Genomic DNA, 26,033 nt, shown 5'->3' with positions numbered 1-26,033 from the left:
TAACAAATTCCCTTAATTTCTGCTTATCTGGAAATGTCCTAATTTCTCCATCATATTTGAGGGACAATTTTGCTGGGTACATAATTCTTGGCTGGAAATTTTTCTCTTTCAGGGTTTTATATATATACAATCCCAATTGTCTTCTTGCCTGCATGGTTTCTGCCGAGAAATCCGAGCTTATTCTTATTGGTTGCCCCTTGTAGGTAACTTTTTGTTTTTCCCGTGCTGCTTTCAGGATTCTTTTTTTGTCTTTGGTTTTGGTGAGCTTGATGATGATACGTCTTGGTGATTTTTTGGGGGGGTCTATCCTGTTTGGGGTTCGTTTGACTTCCTGAATGGATATTCTCATCTTTCATCATACCAGGAAAATTCTCTTCCAACAAATCTTTGACAGTTTTCTCTGTGGTTTTATTATTCTCTTCCTGTTCTGGAATTCTGATTACACATAGGTTATTCCTTTTGATGGTGTCCCACATGAACCTTAGGCTTTCTTCATTTTGTCTTGATCTTTTTTCTGATTGATCCCTTTCCAAAGAAATGTTCAGGTAATTGCCTTCAATCTCACCAATTCTGTCTTCCATTGATTCAATTCTGCTCCTTTGCCCATTCTGTGTCTTATCTATTTCTGAAAATTTAGTATTAATCTTCTGTATTTCTGTCTATAGATTTTGTATCATCTCTAATTTTTCATTTATTTTGTCATGTTGTTCTTGTATTGTCTTTTGAAATTGTTCTAGGGTTTTGTCTGTGTTTACCTTAATCTGTCTCTCAATTCATTGAAGATACCTAAATATAATTCTTTTGAATTCCCTATCAGGGAGTGCCAATGCTGTGTGTTCCTCAGGGTGTGTTTTGGGTCTGTGTCCTGGTCCCTTGTTTCTCCTGCTTTATCTTGCTTCTTTGTGTGGACTGTGATGCTCTGTTGTCTCCAAGGCATTGTGACGTTTTTGTGTTTATATTTAAGTGGTGATTGTATGTTGGAGTGACTTGCCCACGATTTTCATTTTCTTTGTTTTGTTTGTATGTTATCTACGAAAGCAGGGTACTGTGCTGTGCTCATCTATTCACTAGTTGATAGCACTTATACACTCACCACCTGTCTCCTTTCCTGTTGTCAGTCTCTCGTATGTCCCTGTTGACCTTGGCAAACAGAGCCTATTCTTAGGTCCCTGAAATCCGAATGAGAATGCTGTCACTTTAAAATCCAAAATGGTTACCAGTTGTAAAGGTTCAAAATGGCTACACCTTCAGTCACTTTAAATATCCAAAATGGTCACCACTTGTAAACATTCAAAATGTCAGTCACTTTAAATATTCAAAATGGCCACCGCATGTAAACATTCAAAATGGCTGTGCCTTCTGGACTGCAGAAAGTCTACAGCTCAGGTTGTCTCTCTCCTTGCTGTTTCCCTTCCTAGTCATAGGCCCCCAGCACAGTCATCCCTGCAGCCCTTGGTGATCAGGGCTGATCGTTAGGTCAATTCTCAGGTCCCAACACCACTTGGAAATATTCAGGCTGTTGGTCCTGTCAGAGTACCTAATGGTCCGCAGCTCTGAGCATCTCTGTACTCACTATTTTCATTCAGGTTTTTCCACTAGTTGGTGCCTAATGCACTTCTGTATAGTTCCTTTCAAAGCTCAGGGCTCCAGGATTATCTTCTGGATCTCTGTCAATTGGTTTTTATTTCTTTGTTGAAGAGGATCTGTGTCACTTGTCTGCCTATTCCTCCATCTTACTGGAAGTCTCTTAATTCATTTTAAATTTGTTTTTGTGTATGGTATAAGGCATGAATCCTGTTTCATATGGCAATCCAATTTTCCCAGCTTCATTTATTGAAGAGACTCATCTTTGTCCATCAAATGGACTTAGCACCCTTGTCCAAAATCAGTTAGCCATAGACGTGTGGGTTTATTTCTGGACTCTCAATTCTATTACATTGGTTTATGTGTCTATTGTTTTACCAATGGCAGGATGTTTAGATTGCTGCTGTATATGTTGTTGTGTGCTGTCGAGTCGACCCTGACTCATAGCGACCCCTCCTTGGGTTTCTGAGGCAGTATCACTACGGAAGTAGGATTGCCCAACCTTCCTTCCGAGGAGTGGCTGGTGGGTTAGAACTGCCAGCCGTCTGGTTAGCAGGCAAGTGACTTAGCCACTGTGCTACCAGAGCTCCCGTATGTTTTAAAGTCAGGAAGTGTGAGTCCTCTTACTTTGTACTTCTCTTTCAACCTTGTTTTAGCTCTTTGGGGCGTCTTGGCATTCTATATAAAGTTGATGATTGGTTTTTCCATTTTTGTAAAGAAGACCATTGGCATTTTGATCAGGATTGCATTGAATTTATAGATCACTTTGGGCGATAATTTATATATATTAAGAAAGTCAGTATTCTAGCCTTGAGCATTGGTTTTCAACTGAGAGCGATTTTACCACCCGGGATCATTTGACAATGTCTGGAGACATTTTTGATAGTCACAACTAGGGGATGCTACTGGCAAGTAGAAGGTAGAGGGTAGGGATCTTACTAAATATCTTATAATGCGCAGGACTCCCCACCCCCAACCCCACCCCGCAACAAACAGTTATCCCTTCAGGGCTGTTCTTCTCTGTCCTGTAGAGGTGCTATGAGTCAGAATCAACTTGATGGCATGGATTTAAATGCCAGTGGTACTGAGATTGAGCAGCGCTGCTCTAGAGTAAGTATATAGTCTCAGAGTAATGTAGTTCTGTATCATTTCCATATTTCTGATTGTCTTATCATAATTAAATGAAACTTCTCAGCACTGCCTCTTCTCACTCCCACCCTAACTCCCGATAACATTTTGTCATTGTTGTTGTTCCTCAGCTTTGTTTCTGCTGGCTGGCATTAAGCAGTTTAGGACTTCTTTGGGAGGCTCCTTTCATAGGTGTGTAACATGGTATAAGGGAGAAGAAATTTAGTTTCTAAACCTTTGGACATAATCCTTAAACAAAAAAAAGGTAGTGAATGCTAGTAAATCCATAGGGTCCTGTTTGTTAATGCAGACATCTGCCTACACTAGGAGCTGGCATTGAGCAAAATTATGCTGCACAGCTATTAAAGTCAGTGACTATGAAATGTCTACTAGGTGCAGAGACTACACTAACTAAACCAAACCAAAGTCGCTGCTGTCGAGTAGAACCCGACTCATTGTGACCCCTCATTGGGTTTCTGAGGTGGTATTACTACGGAAGTAGATTGCCCAGCCTTCCTTCTGAGGAGTGGCTAGTGGGTTTGAACCTCCAGCCTTCTGGTTAGCAGTCAGATGCCTTAGGCACTATACTACCAGAGCTCCTAGAGACTACACTAGGTGCTTTTAAAACCATATGAAAAATAACCAGACTAGAAATTTTTTTCTTTTTTCCCTTCAACTCTAAGAGTTTAAAATTCCTTTGAGTTTGGGATTAAATCTTCCTTACAGATTCAGATTTAACCTTTAGGTTTGAGCCCTTTTCTTCTTTGTAGAAGGTAGGTGATTTATAAATGTGTGTGTGTGTGTGTGTGTGTGTGTTAATAAATTTCACTCTTTGCTGGAAAACAATGGAAAAGCTTTTGTAGAAGACTTTTTCTCCTTTCAACTGCTGAAACATTTCCTAGTATCATCTTGTCCCTTAAAATATAGGTAAGATTGACTCAACCCCTAAAACTTCATTTCAGATTCTGTGGAAAGCCATTGAGCATTTGTTTGGTAGGTATTCATTGAGTACCTATAGTGTGCCAGGCACTATTTTCAGTGCTGATTTCCTTCTAAGGAGTGGCTGGTGGATTTGAACTGCCAGCCTTCCAATTAGCCATCAAGTGCCTTAGGCACTATGCTACCAGAGCTCCTAAATTCTCCTGTAGTGCTTGTCAATTCAGGTCTTTTATAGTCTTTACTGCTAAACTTACTTCCAGGCCTATCTTGACCTTTCCAGAACCAGAACCTATGAGGGGGCTCAACTTTTGAATACAGGAGTTTCCACATAGTCTTCACCTTCTTAAGAAGGCAGTTGTACTTATTAGGAGAAATATTATCACTTCCACATATTTTTTTCACTTTCCCTTTCCAACATGCTCCATGCCTGGGACCTGAAGCCGCATTCTAGAGTTGAAAGGTCTGGCTATGAGGTACTGTCCTTGGTCTTCTGCATTCCTTTGTAGTGCTCAGTTCCCAGGAGAACATAAAGCAGAAACTCCAGAAAGCACTGGTTAAAGTGGAGCTTCTGTGAATTCTTTGAGATTTGCCCCCAAAGTATGTTTTGTAGAACATCAGTTTCTTGGTCTATCAGCAGGTGTTTTGTTTAAAAAAAGAAAAGGAAAAAAAAGAAATTTATTGACCAAATAATTTGAAAAATTTGATAAACAAGGTTAAAATAGGTTTCTTTATTTCTAGATTTCAACATATTTTGAATACACTCAAATAAATTGTCAGTCTTCAAGAAGGGAGTTTTGTAAATAGTATTTGCCAAATTGATTTGCTATTTGCCTGTAGAATCCCTTTTACATGGACCATGTCTTCAAACTGGTATCTCATAAGATACAAATATATATTATAACCTCATAAATCTCACTTTCTTCGGATGCCATTATCTTAGCTGCGTTATTTGTGCCATTGCTGTTGAAATTGGCCTTTCGAAAAGGCAGTAGAGTCCTGTAACTGGTGTTTTATAAATCAGGTCGATTTTCCTTGTTTCATTTGTTTAAATATCATCTGTATTGATCAAATCTGTGGTGTTAAAAGTCATGATAATGATTACCTTTGCAAGAAGGGAGCAAGGAGAGATAGAAGAAGCATGAAGAGGACTTCTGGGTGCAGGTTACTATATTCACTTAGTAAAAATTCATTATGCTGATTTGTGCATTTTTTTCTGTGTAATGTTATATAGACTATTTCCTACACTGAGCAATTTAATGTTGGCTGTTTCAGATAATGCCATTCTAAAAATCTTCGTGGATATTAAATCATGCAGGTTAAGTTGGCTCTAGGGGAAAGTTGGTGGTGGTGGTAGTTGCCATGGAATCGAATCATGTACAGATAGCTGAACTCTGCAACGAAGTTATTAGCAAGTGCAAGGAAGACTGGGCAATTTACTTCCATAGTGATACTGCCTCAGAAACCCGAGGAGGGGTCGCTATGAGTCGGGGCCAACTGGATGGCATATAACAACAACAAGTTGGTTGTGTTATTACTTGTCATTTTAAAAGATATTTTCTGTAAATTTAGGAGTGTGTCCTCAAAATGATAGCCATTTATCTGCTCAAACACTGAGTGCTAAATCAGACCATTTTTTAAAAAAATGTTTATTGTGATTTGGGTGAAAGTTTACAGAGCAAATTGATTTCCCGTATACCAGTTTATATACATTTTGTTTCATGACATTGACTGAAATTACCCACAGTGTAACAGCTCTTCGTACTTGGTTACCTCTTCCCTGTGTCCTTTGCTCCCATGCACTCCCACTCTCCCTGTGCTTCTCTTCTCCCATGATTGATCGATTGATCGCTCCAAGGACTGTATCTACTTGATATAAATGTTCACCCCATATGCCTGTCTGTTGTTAGGCTAGAAGTCACAGGAGTGAGTTCAGTTTCAGTGTGAAGGGTAGTTAGGGACCATAATGTCAGGGGTTTCACCAGGGTCTATCAGACCAGCAAACCTGGTCTTTTTTTATTATTATTATTATTTTGAATTTTGTTCCACATTGTTCTCCCACTCTGTCCAGAATCTCTTGGCACCAATCACCCTCCGAGTGGTTGACACTGGTAGCCGGGCACCATCTAGTTCTTCTGGTCTTGTGGTTATATAGGCTGAGGATCACCTAGTCTATAAATTAGAACCATTTTTGAAGTTCATTTTCTTGTTTAATTTTACCAAGAGGACAGATCATTTTAATATCCTGAAAAACACCTACTTTGTAAACAATACAAAAAAAACAAACACACTGCTGTTGAGTCAGATCTGACTCATAGCGACCCCTCCTTGGGTTTCCAAGGCAGTACCACTATGGAAGTAGATTGTCCAACCTTCCTTCTGAGGAGTGGCTGGTGGGTTTGAACCACCATCTTTCTGGTTAGCAGTCAAATGGCTTAGGCACTATGCCACCAGAGCTCCCTTGTAGACAATGGTACCAGTTATTCCAGAATGGAGTTTCATGGATGAAACCATGCTTCCAATCTAATCCTCATTCTTTTTTTAGATGATCTGTTCTTTTTTTCTCTCTAAAAACATCAAATAACTTCTTGATGTTCTGAAATATCACAAAAATGTAATTATGTGTGGGTTATTTTTCATTATTCCTACTTTGCATTAGAGGCATCTTTTCAGTCTAAAAAGGGATCCCTTAGCTGGAAAGTTTTCTTATTTATTTCCTTCCCTCTCTTTATTCTTTATGTGTGTGTGTGTGTGTGTGTGTGTGTTTTATTGTGATTTGGGTAAGAGTTTACAGAGCAAATTCATTTTCCTTGCAGCAGTTCATATATACTTTGTCACATGACATTGACTGCAATCCCAACAATATAACTGCTCTCTTCCCACTTCCTCCCTGTAGTTAACTCTTCCCTGTGTCCTTCTTTCCTATGCATTCCTTCCCTCTGAGCTATCTCCCTGTGCAAATACTGCCCTTCTGTTCTCCCATGATTGATCACTTCAAGGAGTGTATCTACCTGATGTAAATGTTCATCCTATATGCCTGTCTATTTTTTGGCTAGAAGCACGTGAATGAGTTCAATTGCAGGCTTAAATGGTTACTAGGGGCTATAGTCTCAGAGGTTTCACCAGGTTCTATCAGACCAGTAAGCCCGATCTTTTTTATGATTCTGAATTTTGTTCCACATTGTTCTCCCACTCTATCCAGGATCTCCTGCACCGATCCTTTTCTGTGTGGTTGACAGAGGTAGCTAGGCACCATCTAGTTCTTCTGGTCTCATGGTCATATAGGCTGAGGTTCACATGGTCCGCTAGTCCTTTGGACTAATTTTTTACTTTCATCTTTAGTTTTCTTTATTTTTCTTTGCTCCAGATGAAGAGAGACCAATTGTTGCATCTAGATAGCCACTTGCAAGCTTTTAAGACCCCAGTTGCTACAAAGTAAGGCGTAGAACAATGTTTTTGTGTAGTACATTATGCCAGTTGAGCTTGATGTCCCCCACAGCTATTGTCCCGAGCCCACAGGTCCAACTACTCATTCCATCAGGGTGGTTGACCCAAGCCATGGTATTTTCAGTTGCCTCATATGCATGTGAAAGCTGGACAATGAATAAGGAAGACCATAGAATTGATGCCTTTGAATTGTAATGTTGGTGAAGAATACAGAAAATACCATGGACTGACAGAAGAAAAATGTCCTAGTAGAAGTGCAGCCAAAATGCTCCTAGGAAATGAGAATGGCCAGACTTCATCTCACCTACTTTGTTGTCAGAAGGGACCATTCCCTGGAGAAAGATACCATGCTTGGTAAAGTGGAGGTTCAGTGAAAAAGGGGCAGATTCTCAAGAAGATGGATTGACCGACCTAGTGGCTGCAGCAACGGGCTCAAGCATAGCAAGGATTGTGAGGATGGCACACAACTGAGCAGTGTTTCATTCTCTTGTACATAGGGTCACTATGAGTCAGTCAGAGGACACTCGATGGCACCTAACAACATTTGCATCTACTTTATGACTTTCACAGTTTGTCAGAATCTCTCGGCTGCTAATACACTACTCCTACTCTAGTTGTTTATGTCATGAATATTTTCTCATGTGTCCATTTTTTTGCTGACATTTCTGTGGGTTTTAGAGAATGAGAGGAGGTAAGTGTGTATGTGCTTCATTTATTGTCCTCAACCAAAAGTCAGAACGCAACTGTACAAATAAGCCAGTCTGACCTTAGACCTCTGAAATAAATTTACAAGAACTATCAAAGACTAGCTTTGGCATTTTATGTGAAAACATTATTATTTAAACAATAACAACAAAATTTTATTAGTATAAAACAAGTAATAATTATATGCTGTGTATTATTTAAAAGTTCACAAAGTAATTTTTATGACCTCGTTTTAATCAAATGACAGACTTTGGGTCCTTATGGACATTGGCAGCCAAATGCTAAATCCCTTCTTGAGACTGAAGGAGTTAAAGCTGGGCTGTGCAATCAACACTTAATACTAGACCTGGCATTTAAACTGTGCCTTTTCTCCACTAAGATTACTTAAGTTTGTTAGACATTAAACTAAGGTATGTGGCCATGCAATTCAAATAAGCTTTAGTCCTCATTTGAAAGGGATAGTGGTTATTGTTTCTTAACCTCTGTAAAATAAGAGGAGCTATGTTTTGACAATGTGGACTTTGTGTTATAGAACTAATTATGTAATAAGAGCTTAGTACATGTTTGTTCAATTAAATAACCAGCAGTAATTTCCTTTATCTTTTGTCATCCAGTTATCTTATGAATAACTTCTTCTGGTTCATTCACTGATATAAAAATTATTACTAAAAGAAGATTAGAATCTAGAGTTACCTTTCCAGAGCTTTGTGCTCAGTCCACTAGGTCAGTTTATACCTGGGTGTGGTGGAGATGAGCTTGTTGCATTAATTAAGCACCATGTGTATGTTAAACCATAAGAGGAACAGAGTGTGGTAGACTTCTAGATAAAATAAAAGTATCTCATGATTATCTGTCTTCATTAGCATTTAGTATGACGGCAGTGGAGGAATGTGTTTTATCTCCTCTGTTAGTAAACTTCTTGAAGACAGGAATCCTTTATTCAAGTTTATATCACTTTTTATTAAACTTTTATCTGGAAATAATTTCAAACTTACTTAAAAGTTATTAGAATAGTACAAAGAACTCTCATACATGTGATACCCAGATTAAGCAGTTGGTAACATATTGCCACATTTGTTATGTCAATCTCTCTGCCTCTCTCGGGTGTGTGTGTGTGAGTGTGTGCGCGCACACATGTGAGACAGAGAGATTTTTTTAATAAACCTTTTGGGAGTAAGTTGCATCTGCAATGTCCCTTTACCCTTAAATACACCAGTGTTTATTTCCAAATAAGCACATTCTTTTATTTCAAAATCAAGAAACCTAAGTTTTGATAGAGTATTATTATCTAAAACATAGTACATATTACAGTTTCACCTATTAGCCCAATGTTCTTTATAGCAATGTTTTTTCCTAATCTGGGATCCAGTCCAAGATCATGCATTGAGTTAAGTTAAATGTCTCTTTAGTCTCCTTTGAGCTGAAACAATTTCTCTGCCTTTCTTCATCCTTCATGACATTTACGTTTTTGAAGAATGCAGTCTAGATATGATGTTCTTGGCATATTATACACCAAAGAAGTTTTTTTTTAAAAAAAGAATATTTATTGAACTTCTTTCTGGGAAGTACTTTACTTTGAAAAAGTTCAATTTGGGAAAGAAGTGTGGTTTAGTAGAAAGAGAAGATGTGCTTTGAAATTAGAGGCCTAGATTTAAATCATAGTGCCTTCTCTTACTAACTTTGTGGCACAGGCAGAGCAAGTTACTATATCTGACAGATGTCTATTTCCTTAGCTATAAAAGGATATACATATTAGTATGAAGAAATGGGAAATTATTGCCAGATTCTTACAACAACAACACATGATGTGTTTCATGGATTGACTTGTATTCCCCCAAAATATATGGCAGTTTGGCTAGGCCATGATTCTCAGTGGTTTGTGTATATATATATATAGTTTGGCAGAGCTGACTTAATTATTCTCCATTTGTGTTGTGTTTTTAATCTTATATGTTAATGAGGCAGGATTAGGTTATATTTGTTAAATTAATGAGACAAGATTAGGGTGGGATACAATACCCTTGCTCAGGTCACAGCCCTGATCCCATTTAAGGGGAGTTTTCCTGCCATGTGGCCTGCATCACCTTTTGTCTTTCAAGAGAAAGAGGGATTTCAGTATCACCAAGAAAGAAGAGGCAAGAGACGAGAACGTCCTTTGGACAACAGGTCCCAGCACTGAGAACCTCCTGGACCCAGGAGGAGACTGATGCCAGGACACATAGAGATCTCTAAGGGATGCCAGACCCACAAGATTTTTTTTTTAATGCATAATTTATGTTCAGTGAAACACACAAAACTAAAGTGACATGGGTCAATGCATTTCTATTTCTCTTTTTTTTTTTTTGGCAGTGTTCCCTCCCCTCCCCTCCCACCCCTGACAACCAACAAAGAAAGTTTCCTTCCATATATAAACCTGTCCTTGACCCTCCACAACAATGAACTAATACTATATTTGGCCTTCTGTGATTGACTTATGTCACTCAGCATAATGTTCTTCAAGTTCATCCATATTATGTGGTGTTTTGCAGACTCTACATTATTCTTAGTGCTGCATAGCATTCCATTATGTATGTACCCATAGTTTGGTCATCCACTCTTCCGCTATAAATCTTAGCGATAAGTCACTTGCCAGATATATAATTATAAGCAAATATGAAATTGTTGCTGTCATTTTTATGTGCTTTTTTGTTTTTACTTCTAGATAAAATTTTTTGTGTTTTCACTTCTAGATAAAATTTTTTGTGGTGTCGATTTCTTTGTTCCATATAATTTTCTATGCTGAGCTCGTTTGGTTTATGAATCGTGTTATCACTTCCTTCATTGCTACTGTTTTAGTATTTGCTGAATATTTATGCTAGTCCTCTTTTTTGATGTGAAGGTTTATCGTTTTTCTTTGAGGTTACCGTGTGGTTTATAGTTTTCTTCCCAAGTTTACAACAGTCCGTTCTATCTTGTAGTTGTCTCGACTTCCCTACCATCTAAAAATTCTGTAACAACATAGTTTTTTCCCTCTTTTTGGTTTGTAGTTGTCATCATTTGTCAATTGATGTCTCTGGTTCCCCGTTTATGATCTTGTAGGCTTCTTTACTTTGGATACTTCCATAGTTGGGTTGGTTTCTGGGTTATGTCATCATGTGTGTTAATGGTCAGTTGTTGGCTGTTGTTGATTCTCTGTCCAAAGGGCACCCTTTAGCATCTCTTGTAAGGTTGGTCTGGTTTTAACAAGTTCCCTTAATTTTTGCTTATCTGGAAATGTCCTAATTTCACCATCATATTTGAGGGACAATTTTGCTGGGTACATAATTCTTGGTTGGAAATTTTTCTCTTTCAGTGTTTTATATATACCATCCCATTGTCTTCTTGCCTGCATGGTTTCTGTCAAGAAATCCGAGCTTAGTCTTATTGGTTGCCCCTTATAGATGACTTTTCATTTTTCCCATGCTGCTATCATGATTCTTTCTTGTCTTTGGTTTTAGTGAGTTGGATGATGATATATCTTGGTGATTTTCTTTTGGGGTCTATCCTGTTTGGGGTTTGTTGGGTTCCCTGAATGGATATATTCTCATCTTTCATCATACCAGGAAAATTCTCTTCCAACAAATCTTTGACAGTTTTCTCTGTGGTTTTATTTTTCTCTTCCTGTTCTGGAATTCCGATTACACATAGGTTATTCCTTTTGATGGTATCCCACATGAACCTTAGGCTTTCTTCATTTTGTCTTGATCTTTTTTCTGATTGATCCCTTTCCAAAGAAGTGCTCAAGTATTTGCCTTCAGCCTCACCAGTTGTCTTCCATTGATTCAATTCTGCTCCTTTGCCCATTCAATGTCTTATCTATTTCTAAAAATTTAGTAGTAATCTTCTGGATTTCTGTGTGTAGATTTTGTATCATTTCTAATTTTTCATTTATTTTGTCATTTTGTTCTTGTATTGTCTTTTGAAATTGTTCTAGGATTTTCTCTATGTTTTCCTCAATTTTGTCAGTGTTTTTCCTTGATCTGTCTCTCAATTCACTGAAGATACCTAAATATAATTCTTTTGAACTCCTTATCAGGGAGTTCCAGTGTTCCATCTTCCTCAGGGATGTGCTTTGGGTCTATATCCTGGTCCCTTGTTTCTCCTGCTTTATCTTGCTTCTTTGTGTGGACTGTGATGCTCTGTTGTCTCCAAGGCATGTGACGTTTTTGTGTTTATATTTAATTGGTGATTGTATGTTGAAGTGACTTGCCCACGATTTTCTTTTTCTTTGTTTTGTTTATATGTTATCTACGCAAGCAGGGTACTCCTCTATTTGCTAGTTGACAGCACTTATACACTCACCACCTGTCTCCTTTCCTGTTGTCAGTCTCTGGTATGTCCCTGCTGACCTTGGCAAACAGAGCTTATTCTTAGGTTCCTGGAATCTGAATGAGAATGCTATCACTTTAAATTCCAAAATGGTTGCCACTTGTAAAGATTCAAAATGGCTGTGCCCTTGGTCACTTTAAATATCCAAAATGGCTGCCGTGTATAAACAGTCAAAATGGCTGCACCCTCCAGACAGTGGAAAGTCAACAGCTCAGGTTGTCTCCCTCCTTGCTGTTACCCTTCCTAGTCATAGGCCACCAGGGCAGTCATCCCTGCAGCCCCTGGTGACCAGGTTTGATCTTTAGGTCAATTCTCAGGTCCCAACACCACTAGAAAATATTCAGGCTGTTGGTCCTGTCAGAGTAGCTGACAGTCTGCAGCTCCAAGCCTCTCTGTACTCACTGTTTTCATTCAGGTTTTTCCACTAGTTGGTACCTAATCCTCTTCTGTACCTCTGTCAATTGATTTTTCTTTTCTTTGTTGAAGAGGGTCTGTGTTGCTTGTCTGCCTATTCCTCCATCTTACCAGAAGTCTCCCAGGGCCACAGATTTTGAGAGGAGACAAGAACCTGGCCCCAGAGCAGACAGAGAGAATGTCTTCCCCTAGGGCTGGTGCCCTGAATTCAGATTTCTAATTTCCTAAACTGTTAAAGAATAAATTTCTATATGTTAAGTCATCCACTTGTGTTTCTGTTATCAGCACTAGATAACTAAGGCAATGTATATGCAGTGAGAGTTGGATCCGACTCATAGCAACCCCTCCTTGTGTTTCCGAGGCGATATCACTACGGAAGTAGATTGCCTAACCTTCCTTCCAAGGAGTGGCTGGTGGGTTTGAACCACCAGCCTTCTGGTTAGCAGTCAAATGCCTTAGGCACTACGCCACTAGAGCTCCTATGCAGTGAATGGTAACTTAATAATACATAACCTCCAAGTTCTACCACTCATCTGTCAGTTGCAGTGACTTATGTGTTACTGTGAGACTGTAGACTATGCCACCAGTATTTCAAATACCAGCAGGGTCACCCATGGTGGACTGGTTCAGTAGAGCTTCCAGACTAAAACAGACTCAGAAGAAGGAAGGGGCCATCCACTTTTCAAAGAATTGGACAGTGAAAACCTTACAAATAGCGGTGAAACACTGCCTGATAATATTACTGGGAAAATTTATGAATAGCCCTAAAACATTGTCTGATACAGTGCCAGAAGATGAGCCCCTCAAGTTGGAAGGCACTCAAAATACAACTGGGGAAGAGCTGCCTCCTCAAAGTGGAGTTGACTGTAATATATAAAGTTTTGGGGACCTCCATTTGCTGATGGTGTACACTCAAAAAGGGGAGAAAAAGCTGCAAACATCCATTAATAATCAGGACATGAAATGTACAAAATATGAACATAGGAAAATTGGAAGTCAAAAATGAAATGGAACGCATAAAGATCATATCCTAGGCATTTAAAAAAAAAGAAACTCACTGCCATTGGGTTGGATCCAACTCATAACCACCCCTCCTAGGGTTTCTGAGGCAGTATCACTACAAAAGTAGATGCCCAATCTTCCTTCTGAGGAGTGGCTGGTGGGTTAGAACTGCCAGCCTTCTGGTTAGCAGTCAAATGCTTTAGGCACTATACTACCATTGTTGTTGTTGTTGTTGTTGTTATGTGCCGTCGAGTCAGCCCTGACTCATAGCGACCCCTCCTTGGGTTTCCGAGGCAGTATCACTACGGAAGTAGGATTGCCCAACCTTCCTTCCGAGGAGTGGCTGGTGGGTTTGAACCGCCAGCCGTCTGGTTAGCAGGCAAGTGTCTTAGCCACTATGCTACCAGAGCTCCCATTAGTGAGCTGAAATGGGCTGGTTTTAGCCATTTTGAATCAGACAACCAAATGATCTACTATATCGGGAATGACAGATTGAAAAGGAATGGCATGGAATTCATTGTCACAAAGAATGTTTCAAGATCTATCCTGAAATATAGTGGTATCAGTGATAGGGTAATATCCATACACCTACAAGGAAGACCAGTTGATACTAGTATTCCTCCAATTTACACACTAACCACTAAAGCCAAAGATGAGGAAATTGAAGATTTTTACCAACTTCTACAGTCTGAAATTGACCAAACATGCAGTGAAGATGTATTGATTAATCAATGGTGATTGGAATGTGAAAGTTGGAAACAAAGAGAAATCACTGGTAGTTGGAAAATGTGGTCTTGGTGATAGAAATGATGCTGGAGATTGCATAATAGAATTTTGCAAGAGCAAACGACTGACTTACTGCAAATACCTTTTATCCACAACATAAACAGCTGCTGTACATGTTGACCTCGCCAGATGGTATACATAGATATCAGATTGACTACATCTGTGGAAAGAGGCAATGGAGAAGCTCAGTATCTTCAGCCAAAACAAGGCCAGGTGCTGACTGTGAAACAGACCATTAATTGTTCATGTAGAAGTTCAAGTTGAAGCTGAGTACAATTAAAACAAATCACAAGAGCCAAAATATGGCCTTGATTATATGCCACCTGAATTTACAGACCATCTGAAGAATAGATTTGATTCATTGAACACCAGTGACAAACCAGAGAAATTGTGGGGTGACATCAAGAACATCATCCATGAAGAAAGCAAAGGGTCATTAAAAAGACAAGAAAGAAAGAAAAGGCCAAAATGAATGTCAAAAGAAACTCTGAAACTTGCTCTTGAATGGAGAGTAGCTAAAGGAAATGGAAGAAATGACAAGATAAAAGAGCTGAACAGAAGATTTCAAAGAGCAGCTCAAGAAGACAAAGTCAATTATGATGAAATCTGCAAACACCTGGAGTTATAAAACTGAAAGGGAAAAACATGCTTGGCATTTCTCAAGTTGAAAGAACTGAAGAAAAAATTCAAGCCAGACCAAGAAGGTATGGAAATCAGCTGGACTTGAAAACTAGGGACTATTGTCTTGGGGAACATCTAGGTCAATTGGCAAAACACAGGGCATAAAGATAATGTTCTACATCCCAGTCTGGGGTCTTAAAAGCTTGTGAACAGCCATCTAGGAAGCGACTATTAATATCTTCCTACTTGGAGCAAAGGAGAATGAAAAAAAGTGAAGACTTAAGGAAGCAGTTAGCCCAAAGGACTAATGGCCCACATGAACTACAGCCATCTTTAACCTGAGACCAGAAGAACTTAATGGTGCCCAGCTACCACTACCACCATGGACCAGGACCACAAGAGAAGGTCCTATTTGAATGGGTGAAAAATGTAGAACAATTTTTTAAAAAAGGAGTAGACTTACTGGCCTGGAGACAGGAGGAACCTCTGAGCTGTCAAATAACGTTCTGACTTGAAACTGAAAACACTCCTAGAGGATACCTCTCAGCCAAATAACAGGTCCACAAAATAAATAAACAGTAACACCTGTGAAAAATATGCTCCTTAGAACAATCCACTATAGGAGAACAAAAGGACATTTACCCAAACCCAAAGATGAGAAGGCAGGGAGGGACAGGGAAAGTGGATCAATGGAAACAGGGAAACCAGGGAGGAAATGGGGGGGAAAGTGCTGACACTTTTTGGGGATTGCAACCAATGTCACAGAACAATTTGTGTATGAGTTATTCATTGAAAAACTAATTTGCTGTGTAAACTTTCACCTAAAGCACAATAAATTGTTCAAGAAAAAAGTATGGAAATCATTTGGTTGCCATGTTTTCTTCTTTTCCTTGGATGTAAATATTACCCAAGAATTCCTTATATTTCACAGGTGCTCAAACACAGCAACAATTGTGAGAATGGCGCAGGACCAGGCAGTGTTTTGTTCAGTTGTACACAGGGTTGCTATGAGTTGGAACGTATTCAATGACACCTAACTACAATAGATTCACCTATTAAGAGTATGGAGGCTCGTCTGAATTTTTGCCTCTATATTCAACCTCTGTTGTATATGATATTTTCCATTTGCTGTATACTGTCCACTTATTAACTACGTATGAAATGGTAACATTCACAGAATCATTTACAGGATGGCTTAGTATTTGCTTGTTAGTTGGCTTATTGATGTAACCTGTGTGCTGAAGTCACTGGAATGTAGCATAGTCAAATCAGGCTTCTTCCACTCCTGAGTTGGTACAAGAAATACTTGGCAGCTATTAAAGTGCTATTCTTTGCAGTTATTTGGTATCACTTGCCACAGGAGGTAATATTCTGCTAGGTCATGCCTTGTGTTAGATTGAAGAAGTTCATGCTGAAGACTAATGGTCATTAACTCCAGGTGATTGTCTTCTTGACATGGCAGCCGGGAAGATTTCCAGCGAATTCCAGAACTTGCCATCAACCCATTGGGGGACCGTATCATCAATGCCTTCTTTCCAGAAGGGTGAGTCTTTGCAATTATTGGGCTTCCTTTCTGGGGGTAGCTTAGTCTGAATTAATTGCTGATCTGGAATAATGACATTGATTGGGTCATCTCAGACCTTTATGCCACTTAATTGTCTTAGACAGCCTTGACTTTGTCATATCTAGAATATCTCTGTTTGTAAATGTCAAATGAGCATATCAGCTCATCTTCAAAATTCTATATTTAGTCCCTATTTATCTTTGATATGAAACTAGGCTTTTTAAAATTTTCATTTGGAAATAATTTCAAACTTACAGAAAAGTTGCAGAAATAAAAATACTACTAAGAATATCTGTAAATCTTTATCCATATACATCTAATGTTATATTGTTACATTTTAACATTTCACCTCATTTGCTTTATCTTTGTGCTTGCATACATCTGCCTGATTTCTCCGTGTTTCTCTTGCTGGCCAATAAAAATAGAATGCAAGCTGCATATGTAATTATAAATTTTCATACAGCCAAATTAAAAAGGTAAAGATAAACAGATTAAATTAACTTTGGCAATATGTATTTTATTTAACCAACTATATCCCAAACAGTTTAATATGTAATTGATATTTTTAAATTATTAATAAGATATTTTACATTACTTTTTTCATATTAAGTCTTTGAAATCTACATACCAATTCAAGCTACATTTTAGGTAGCCGCATGTGACTAATGGTGGACATATTGGGCAGTATAGTGCATGTATGCATGGCAAACACACTTTTGCTTTCTCTATCTCTATATATACACTATACTCACATTCATAAAATTATTCTATGTGTATGTATTTTTTTCTCATAATGTTTTTTCTGAAGCATTTGAGGGTAAGTTGCATAATAGTGGCTCTTTATCCCTTAATACTTCAGTATGTGTTTCCTAAAAATAGGAATATTCTTTTACATATTTATATTACAGTTATCAACATCATTAAATGTAACATTGATACAGTACTTAGTAATCTATTATCTGTTTTATTCTAATCTGTTGTTTGTATTCCAGTTTTGTCAGTTCATCATTGATAGCATTTTTCCCTTTTACTTCAGATTCGTCTTAAGGTTGGGTATTACATTTAGTTCTCAGGTCTCTTTAGCCTCTTTTAACTTGTAATATTTCCACAGCCTTTTTAAAGAATGTAGTTCTCCCTACTACACACACACTTTTTTTTTTATTATTATTAGGATTTGGGTGAAGATTTACAGAGTAAATTCACTCTTCATATAGCAGTTCACATATACTTTGTCTCATGTCATTGACCAAAATTTACATACAATGCAGCAGCTCCCCTCCCACTTCCTCCCCATAGTTACCTCCTCCCAGTGTCCATCCCTTCATACTCTTCTGCACCCTGAGCTATCTCCCTGTGCATAAGCAGCCCTTCCTTCTCCCATGATTGTTCTCTCCAGGGCGTACACACACACTTTTAAAAATAGATTGTTCCTTAATTTCAGTTTGTCTGATATAAAACTAGGCTTTGGCTGTGCCTCACTACCTAAAAAACTGCCTTCCTTATGTGAAAATACTGAGTAAATGTTTATTGATTCAATTAAGTACCTTTTTGTGAGTAAAGCTTATCATATAATCTTGTTTTAAGTAATCCCCTTAGTTACTTCCTGGTCCCATGTGAATTGCCTATAGACCTCAGGGACTTTAGTGCAAAAAGTTATATAAGTGCTAGTTTTTAATAATGAGACTGTCAGTGAGGACTTTTTTTTTAACTATATGAATCCATTTATATAAAAGTTCAAGAACAAGCAAATATATGGATAGTGATATCAAAATAGTCAGAATAATGTTTATCTTTGGGAGGTGAGTATTGATTGTAAAGAAGTATAAGAGTTCTTTCTTGGGTGGTAAAAATGTTCTTTATCTTGGTCTAGGTGTATCTACACAGGTATACATACGTGCATATTACAAAAGGGTGTGTCCTGAAAGTTTTCCATCACACAACTGCCCTTCAACCACCCAGCTCTCCCTATAGGCAACTAGTCTTATCAGTTCCTGGCATTATGTGCGTTTGTTGTATTAATCACAGTCATTAACCTTGGCTGCCACAACTGACAAACCTCAAATTGTGGTGGCTTAAGACCACAAAAGTTTCTCAATCCTGTGATAGTTCTTGTGGCTCAGACAGACCACCACCATCTTCTAGCTATACCATCTGAATTATGAGGCCTCCAAGGTAACAGTGGGAAAGTAGATAAGACTTGAAAATTGCCCAAGAGATATTTAAGGTCCAGGCCTGAAAATATCTTACTTTAGTTCTAGCCACATCCCATTAGCCAAACTTCTGGAGAGGTTGCAAACTGACTGTCTGGGTGCCATGGAAGAAGCAAATGAACATTATCTCTACCACAGGAATCTACTGAAAGCTGTTGATAGAGAATCCATTATAAAAGCTGAGAAACTTTTCCTTAAGGATATGGGACACTTACCAAAAATAATTACAGAAAACACAGACAGATTGAAAGAGCTTCCCAAATCTCAATACAGAGCAAACTCATATTGTTTATAAATACATATAGAGTAGAAATGCCCTGGCCTAGTTCCTCTTACCTAATTGCTCTATTAAGCAAGTTCCCTATCCCCTCTGCAAATACTCTGACTGATACCCATGGCACACTGACTACTACCATGGCTGCTCTCTAGCATGACCATGTACTTCTGCTGCCAGTCAGTGGGGACTCTTATCAGGTAAAATGCCTGAAGAGGAAAGTTTAAAACTCTGAGTTGAGAGCAAAGAAATTTGTAAGTTGAGATGTTGAGCAATCAGTAAATTTGGATAGCAAAACGTCAGTAACCAGTTTATTGTAAAGACAGGATTTGAGTGAAACTAAGTCCTGCTCACTTCAGATTTGTGCTGACCATGAGTTCCTCGTTTTACCCTCCCCCATCTCTCCCATCTCTCCCTTCTTCTCTCCCTGAACTGCCCTGTTTGTTTCAGGTGTTTTTGTGCTGAATTCTTCCTCTCTCTGCGTCTTCTTTTAGCCCCTGCAGAGCTAAAATGAAACATGTCCAGAGATGACTTTCACAGCTATGCTTTGTGTCCAAACCGTTTGCAAACCCAGTAGACTCATTTTGCCAGCTTTTTTTTTTCAAGGTTCCCTAGTCACTATTGATTACTTGAAGCAGCTTATGGAAAGCTCGTTTTATAAGGCTCATCTTTTGCTGTGAGACCAGTATTGCCTGCTATTCTATCCACTTACCTAATGCAAAGGAGACAAAGCAGGTGTACATCAGGAAGCCAAGGGCTAACTGTACTGAGCTCTTAGCAAAGTTGTACCTCTGCTGCTTGCTCTGATCAAATTTGGATATTTGGCTTCTGGATGTCTTGTTTCATTTTTCTTTTTTTAAACTTGTGATTTGGGTGGAAGTTTACAGAGCAAATTTCTTTTCCATTCAACAGTTTATATACATTTTGTTTCATGATAGTGACTGTAATTGCCCCAGTGTAACAGCTTTCTTCTTACCTCCTTCCTTTGGTTACCTTTTCCCGGTTTCCTTCTTTTTATGCATTCCCGCCCTCTGAGCTTTCTCGCTGAACAAATGTTGCCCTTCTGATCTCTCATGGTTGACTGTTCTAAGGAGAGTACCTACCTTGTTCACTTGGTAGGCCTGTCTCATGTTTGCCAGAAAGTTGAGCCACAGGAGTGAGTTCAATTCCAGGCCCAAGAGATTACTAGGGGCCATAGTCTTGGGGGTTTCACCAGTTTCTATCAGACCAGTAAGCCTGGTCTTTTTTATAATTTTGATGTGTGTGCCAATTTTTCTCCCACTCTATCCAGGATCTCTGATTTTTGGGTTTTTGAGGACTTTTTAAGCATTTATAAGTGGAATTTTTAAAAATGACACTGAGTTACTTTTTACTCAGAGAAATTATGCCATTAATATATGTACTGATTAGTGTGTTTGTTCTGGAAAGTGTCTCAAATCTTATTCCACATTACTTGTTTTCTGAGGTCTTACTCATATTTTTACCAGATAGTATACCACTAGTAATATAACTAACAACCTTGAAGAACTAAGTCATTCTTTTAGTGAGCTCATAAGCTAACCTTTGAGCTCTACCTTTAGAATGTTTCTACTTGACACTTAATAAATATGTGTTTACCTGGGACTTAAGGGACCCCTCATAGTGTGTCTGTTCAATGGGGCACACACACAAAAACCAAAACCAAACATGTTACTGTTGAGTTGATTCTGACTCATAGCAACCCTATAGGACAGAATAGAATTGCTCCATATGGTTTCCAAGACTGTAATCTTTATAGAAACTAACTACTATATCTTTCTCCCAAGGGGCAGCTGGTGGGTTTGAACTACAGACCTTTTGATTAGCAGCCAAGTTCTGCTCACTTTAGTTTTGTGTTGACCATGAGTTCATCTTTGTACCCTCACTCATTTCCCCCTTTCTCTCTCTCTGAACTGCCCTGTTTATTTCAGGTGTTTTGTGCTGAATTCTTCCTTTCTCTGCTTCCTTTTTTAACCCCTGCGGAGATAAAATAAAACATGTCCAAAGATAACTTTCACAGCTATGCTTTGTATCCAAACTGTTCGCGAAGCCAGTAGAGTCATTTTGCTAGAGCTTCTAAAGGGGCACACAAAGACTAAGGTTTAGTTTCAGGTAGTCACAATAACCAGGCAACCTGTTGTTTTATGACTGCCTTAGATAAATAGCTAACTGCGTCACGTAGTACTTTCTTTTTTATGTTGAAGAACAGATTCTTCATAAAAGTTTTTAAAAATTGTACTTGATTGGGAGAACTATAGGTGGCATTTTTCTTTTTTCCAAATTTTCAATAATATGTTTATTACTTGTATTACTAAATTTATTTTGATAGCAACTTTTCTGTAATATGCCTTAACTTTGTATTACTCCAAAAAAACCTCACTGCCATTGAGTTGATTCTGACTCATAGTGACCCCCATTGGGTTTCCAAGTCTGTAAATCTTTACAGAAGCAGACTTCCTCATCTTGCTTCCATAGAGTGACTGGTGGGTTTGGACCACTGACCTTTTGGTTAGTAGCCAAATGTCTTTACCACTACACCACCAGAGATCCTGAAATATCACTAGGTATATATGTCTCTGCAGGGGAGATATGGGAGGTGGTTGAAAAGTCAATGGGTTGCAAGGACTAGGTGTGCTTACTGCATAGTCAGAAACAGTGAGTTTGAGTCCTGGTCCTCTGAAGTGTATAGCTCTAGAGCTATGTCACATCCTTTTTGGGAAATGAGATATAAGTAAATTCAGTAGATAAGTCTGGCTCCCTTAAGTCCTATTACCTCTCTAAGTCTGTTTAATCATATATAAATTGGCAATATTAATACTTTTCTGAAATGATTGTGATGAGGTTTAAATTATATTTATGAATCCTAACCAGTACCAGTTGCTGTCGAGTCATGTCTGACTCATGGTAAATCTCATGTGTGTCAAAATAGAAAAGTGCTCCATAGCATTTTCAATGGCTAATTTTTCAGAAGTAAACCACCAGAACTTTATTTGAAAGTGCTTCTGGGTGGCCTCAAACCTCCAATCTTTGGGTTAACAGCTGAGCATATTAACCATTTGCACCAAACCAGGACTCTTTGAGTCCTAAAACCCATTGCTGTTGAGTGGATTCTGACTCATGGCAAAGTAGAACTACCCCATATGTTTTTCAAGGCTGTAAATCTTTATGGAAGCAGACTGCCACATCTTACTGCTGTGTAGTGGCTGGTGAACCCAAACTGCCTACCTTTGAGATAACAGCTGTGCATTTAGCCCCTGTACCACCAGGGCTCTTTATGAGTCCACCCCCACTCAAAAAAAAGAAAAAAAGAAAAAAAAAAACATTGTTATCGAGTTACTTCCTACTCATAGTGACCCCCATTGGGTTTCCAAGGCAGTAAATCTTTACGGAAGTAGATTGCATGATCTTCCTTCTGCAGAGTGGGTGGTGGGTTTGAACCGCCAGCCTTCTGGTTAGCAGTCAAATTCCTTAAGCACTACGCCACCAGAGCTCCTTTATGAGTCCTAAAGTACCTAGGAAATAGAAAAGGAAATGTCATTTAAGTGGACTTTCAGCTGATGTAGATAAAGCTATTGAATTTATAAGAAATAATCACCCTGACTCATATTCCCTGATTGATATGATATTCTGTCTATTTCCTAATCAGAGAGGACCAGGTAAACTTCCGTGGATTCATGAGAACTTTGGCTCATTTCCGACCCATTGAGGATAATGAAAAGAGCAAAGATGTGAATGGACCAGAACCACTCAACAGCCGAAGCAACAAACTGCATTGTAAGGAATGAAAGTCTTCTGGCTTAAAATATTTGCTTTTCATTTCTGGCAAGTCATTTATTTACTTGTTCATTTGCATAATGGTTAAGCACGTAGGCCCTGGAGCCATACTGGCTGGATTTGAATTCCACCTTTACTATTTTTTGGCCATGTGACTTTGGACAAGTTATTTTAAAATCTTTGCGCCTCTGTTTTCTAATATGTAAAATGGGATACTAAGAGATTCCACATAGGGTTATTGTGAGGATTAAATGAGATTATGTGTGGTGAGTGCTTCAAACAGTACTTGGTATATACTAAGTACTCAATAAATGTTAGCTGCTATTATTATTATTGTAGTTCATTGAACATCTGTGTACTGGCCATTGTGGTAAGTGTTAGAGTGACAACAGTGAACAAGACCCAGTCCCCACCCATCAGGAATAATGGCTACCCTAAGCCCATTTTAGAATTTGGTAAATGTTGCATGTGACTTAAGTAGGGATGTACAGCTGGATCGGGAACTCTGGTGGTATAGTGCCTAAGACATTTGACTGCTAACCAGAAGGCTGGCAGTTTAAACCTACCAGCCGCTTCTCAGAATGAAGGTTGGGGAATGTACTTCCATAGTGATACTGCCTCGGAAACCCAAGGAGGGGTCACTGTGAGTCAGATTTGACTCCACGGCAGTGGGCGGGTATAGCTAGATCAGTACAAGATTTTGTTTATGTCCCCATATTTCCTGTCTTCTTTCCTGACATACTTGTTAGATTTCCCCTTCTGCCATCATATATAACCCAATCCCTTACAAGAAACAATTCTCCAGGAAATTCTTCTCTTTTAACTCAAAGCCACTTGATATTGTATTAAGCTGAGCTCAAACTTCTATTATAAAAGTGCACAGTAGTATACAGGGAGATATGTGAAGCCCCAAAATAAATGTGGTCCATCGAGTTTTTACTCAATGATTTAGAGAAAAGTAAAAGACTTTTTTCATATTTAAACAAATACAGAAAAATTCTAGAATATAATGCAAAATTTACATGTATTTGAAAGTTGAGACATGAAACTTAAACTTTTAGTTTGTGACCCTTGGGCTATTTCTGGGTCTCCCTAGGCATGGGGTTGTGTGTTCACATTCCTCTGTTTATACTTCAGGTCAAGAGTTTAAGAAGTACTGAAATAAGTGCTATGTCAAGGGGCCTTCACCGGCTTCAAAGAGCTGACACTTTGAACTCAGACTTCTAGCCTCCTAAACTGTAAAAGAAAGAATGCCTGTTTGTTAAAGCCATTAACATGTGGTATTTCTGTTATGGCAGCACTAGAAAACCAGAACAGTGCTCTTTTAAGAACTATCTATATGAGATCAAATTGACAACAGTAACTGAAATGATTAGATAGGAACCTTAGGGGGCAGTGAGTTTAATGGTAATGGAGGAGGTACAGTTCAGAAAAAGAGAGTGAGAATGGTTACACAACTCAAAAAATGTAATCAGTATCACTGAATTGTATGTGTAGAACCCGCTGAATTGGTGTATATTTTGCTGTGTATATTCTCAACAATAACAACAACAAAATTTAAGAAAAAAAATAAAGTAACTGCTAGTGCTACAAGAATTCTTCCAAAAAGTCCTATCAGGTGACCTCTCTAGTTATCCCTCCATTGAATTTCAAGAATTAGCAAATCAGGCTTCTGTAAATACCTTGGTTGAAAGGGGTATAACTGTTTATTCTAGTTTTTAAATATTTAAAAGGTATTTATGGGTTATATAGGAAACAGATTTCCACCCTGTAATCACTAAAGACTGCTTAGTAGGTAATACATTTTATGACATTTTAGAAACCCACGTGAATGCACAGAAGCACGAGAGACTGTGTAGATGTATCTAGTTTATTCTGGCAGTATATTAAACACGTGGTCCTTTGGGAACATTAATGATCCTTGTTGCTTTTTCCTTGGAATTTTTTCATTCTCTAGTGGAATCATCCTTTTTGGGGGGAGGGGGATGAGCAGGGGGAGATAGTGAAACTTAGATATTCATTCATGTTCTTATGCCTGATAGCTCTGCCTGGAATGCCCCACCTCTTGTCAAAGTTCTTTTTGACTTTCAAAATCTTAATTTAGATGTTACTTCTTCTCCTCTTGTGTTTTCCACATCTGCTAGACTCTTGTTCCCACAGCATTTTGGATGTGTTATAGCACCTAGAATATAGTAAAATGAGTAGTTTGTATTGTTCTCCTCAACTAAATAGTGAATGCCTAGAAAACAGGATCTAAATCTGTGTATCTTATTAACTCCAGAGCAGTGCTTTTGGCGTTTTACTATTCGTAGCAGCACCCTACTGAAAACCAGTAACCTTAGTGGCGTATGCAAAGTGATTCAAAGCCACAAAACCACACTAAAGTCAGCTATAATTACAAGGCAGTCACTTCCTCAGTGAAAAGATTTCTTGCAGTATCTATGCAATCATCCAGTGTTATCACGCTTTGCACTTGATAGCCCTTCAGGGATATATAATACTGTGTGTGTGTATGTATATGTATGTGTGTGTTTATACACACAGCCTGAACGATGTTTTTTCTTCTGAATTCTTTCTCTTACACACAACCAAAGTTCTTACATACCCTGATTGCAAGAAGGCTTATCTATTGTTAACAAAATAGAAACACGGTAAGGCCAGGAAACCATCAAATTCTTGGTATTTCTGTTTGACACTGAAGTTCTCTACTGCCTCAGGACTCCCAAGTGGTAGAAAATTACTGTAAAGTTGGTACTGATTTGCAAAGAAGTCGTATTCCCAGAGCACTTTTGTGTAGTCAGTTGGCATAATGCCTGTATGACTTCTTTGTTGGATTCCCTTGAGTGGTGCATGATGGAATTGATAGCTTTTGTGAGGTGACCTAACTTCCAGAACCACTTGTTTGTTTTTTGTTTGTTTTTAACATTCTAGTGTAATAAAAAGGACATTCAGCATTCTCTTTTCATGAAGTTTTATTCATGCTGAGAGTATGACAGTATTTCATTAAATTACAGATTGCCATCAATTATGAGATGTATCTCAATTTCATAAATGTTAAAATATCTTTAAAATATATCAAGCAAATGGCAACTGTAAGAGAGCAGGAGTGGCAATACTAATTTCTGGTCAAATTGACTTTAAGACAAAAACCACCATACGAGACAAAGAAGGACATTATATAATGATTAAAGGATCAATTGAACATGAAAATATAACCATAATA

The 26,033-nt window shown here is 38.4% G+C and overlaps 1 protein-coding gene across 1 annotated transcript in view; it reads left to right on the top strand.

Annotated features, from left to right (window-relative positions):
- Window positions 1–26,033, top strand: part of CHP1 (calcineurin like EF-hand protein 1) — a 59,865-nt gene that overhangs the window by 19,712 nt on the left and 14,120 nt on the right. The window contains exons 3-4 of the mRNA XM_007940427.2: window positions 16,433–16,513; window positions 22,683–22,810. Coding sequence (XP_007938618.1) covers window positions 16,433–16,513; window positions 22,683–22,810 — 209 coding nt within the window. The remainder of the gene's footprint in view (window positions 1–16,432; window positions 16,514–22,682; window positions 22,811–26,033) is intronic.

The sequence above is a fragment of the Orycteropus afer genome, unplaced genomic scaffold (assembly GCF_000298275.1).
Source record: "Orycteropus afer afer isolate SDZICR_OR568_19922 unplaced genomic scaffold, OryAfe1.0 scaffold00068, whole genome shotgun sequence".
NCBI classification, from domain to species: Eukaryota; Metazoa; Chordata; class Mammalia; order Tubulidentata; family Orycteropodidae; genus Orycteropus; species Orycteropus afer.
The sequence above is the reverse complement of the archived record's forward strand: the minus strand, read 5'-3'. Positions and strand labels throughout refer to the sequence as shown.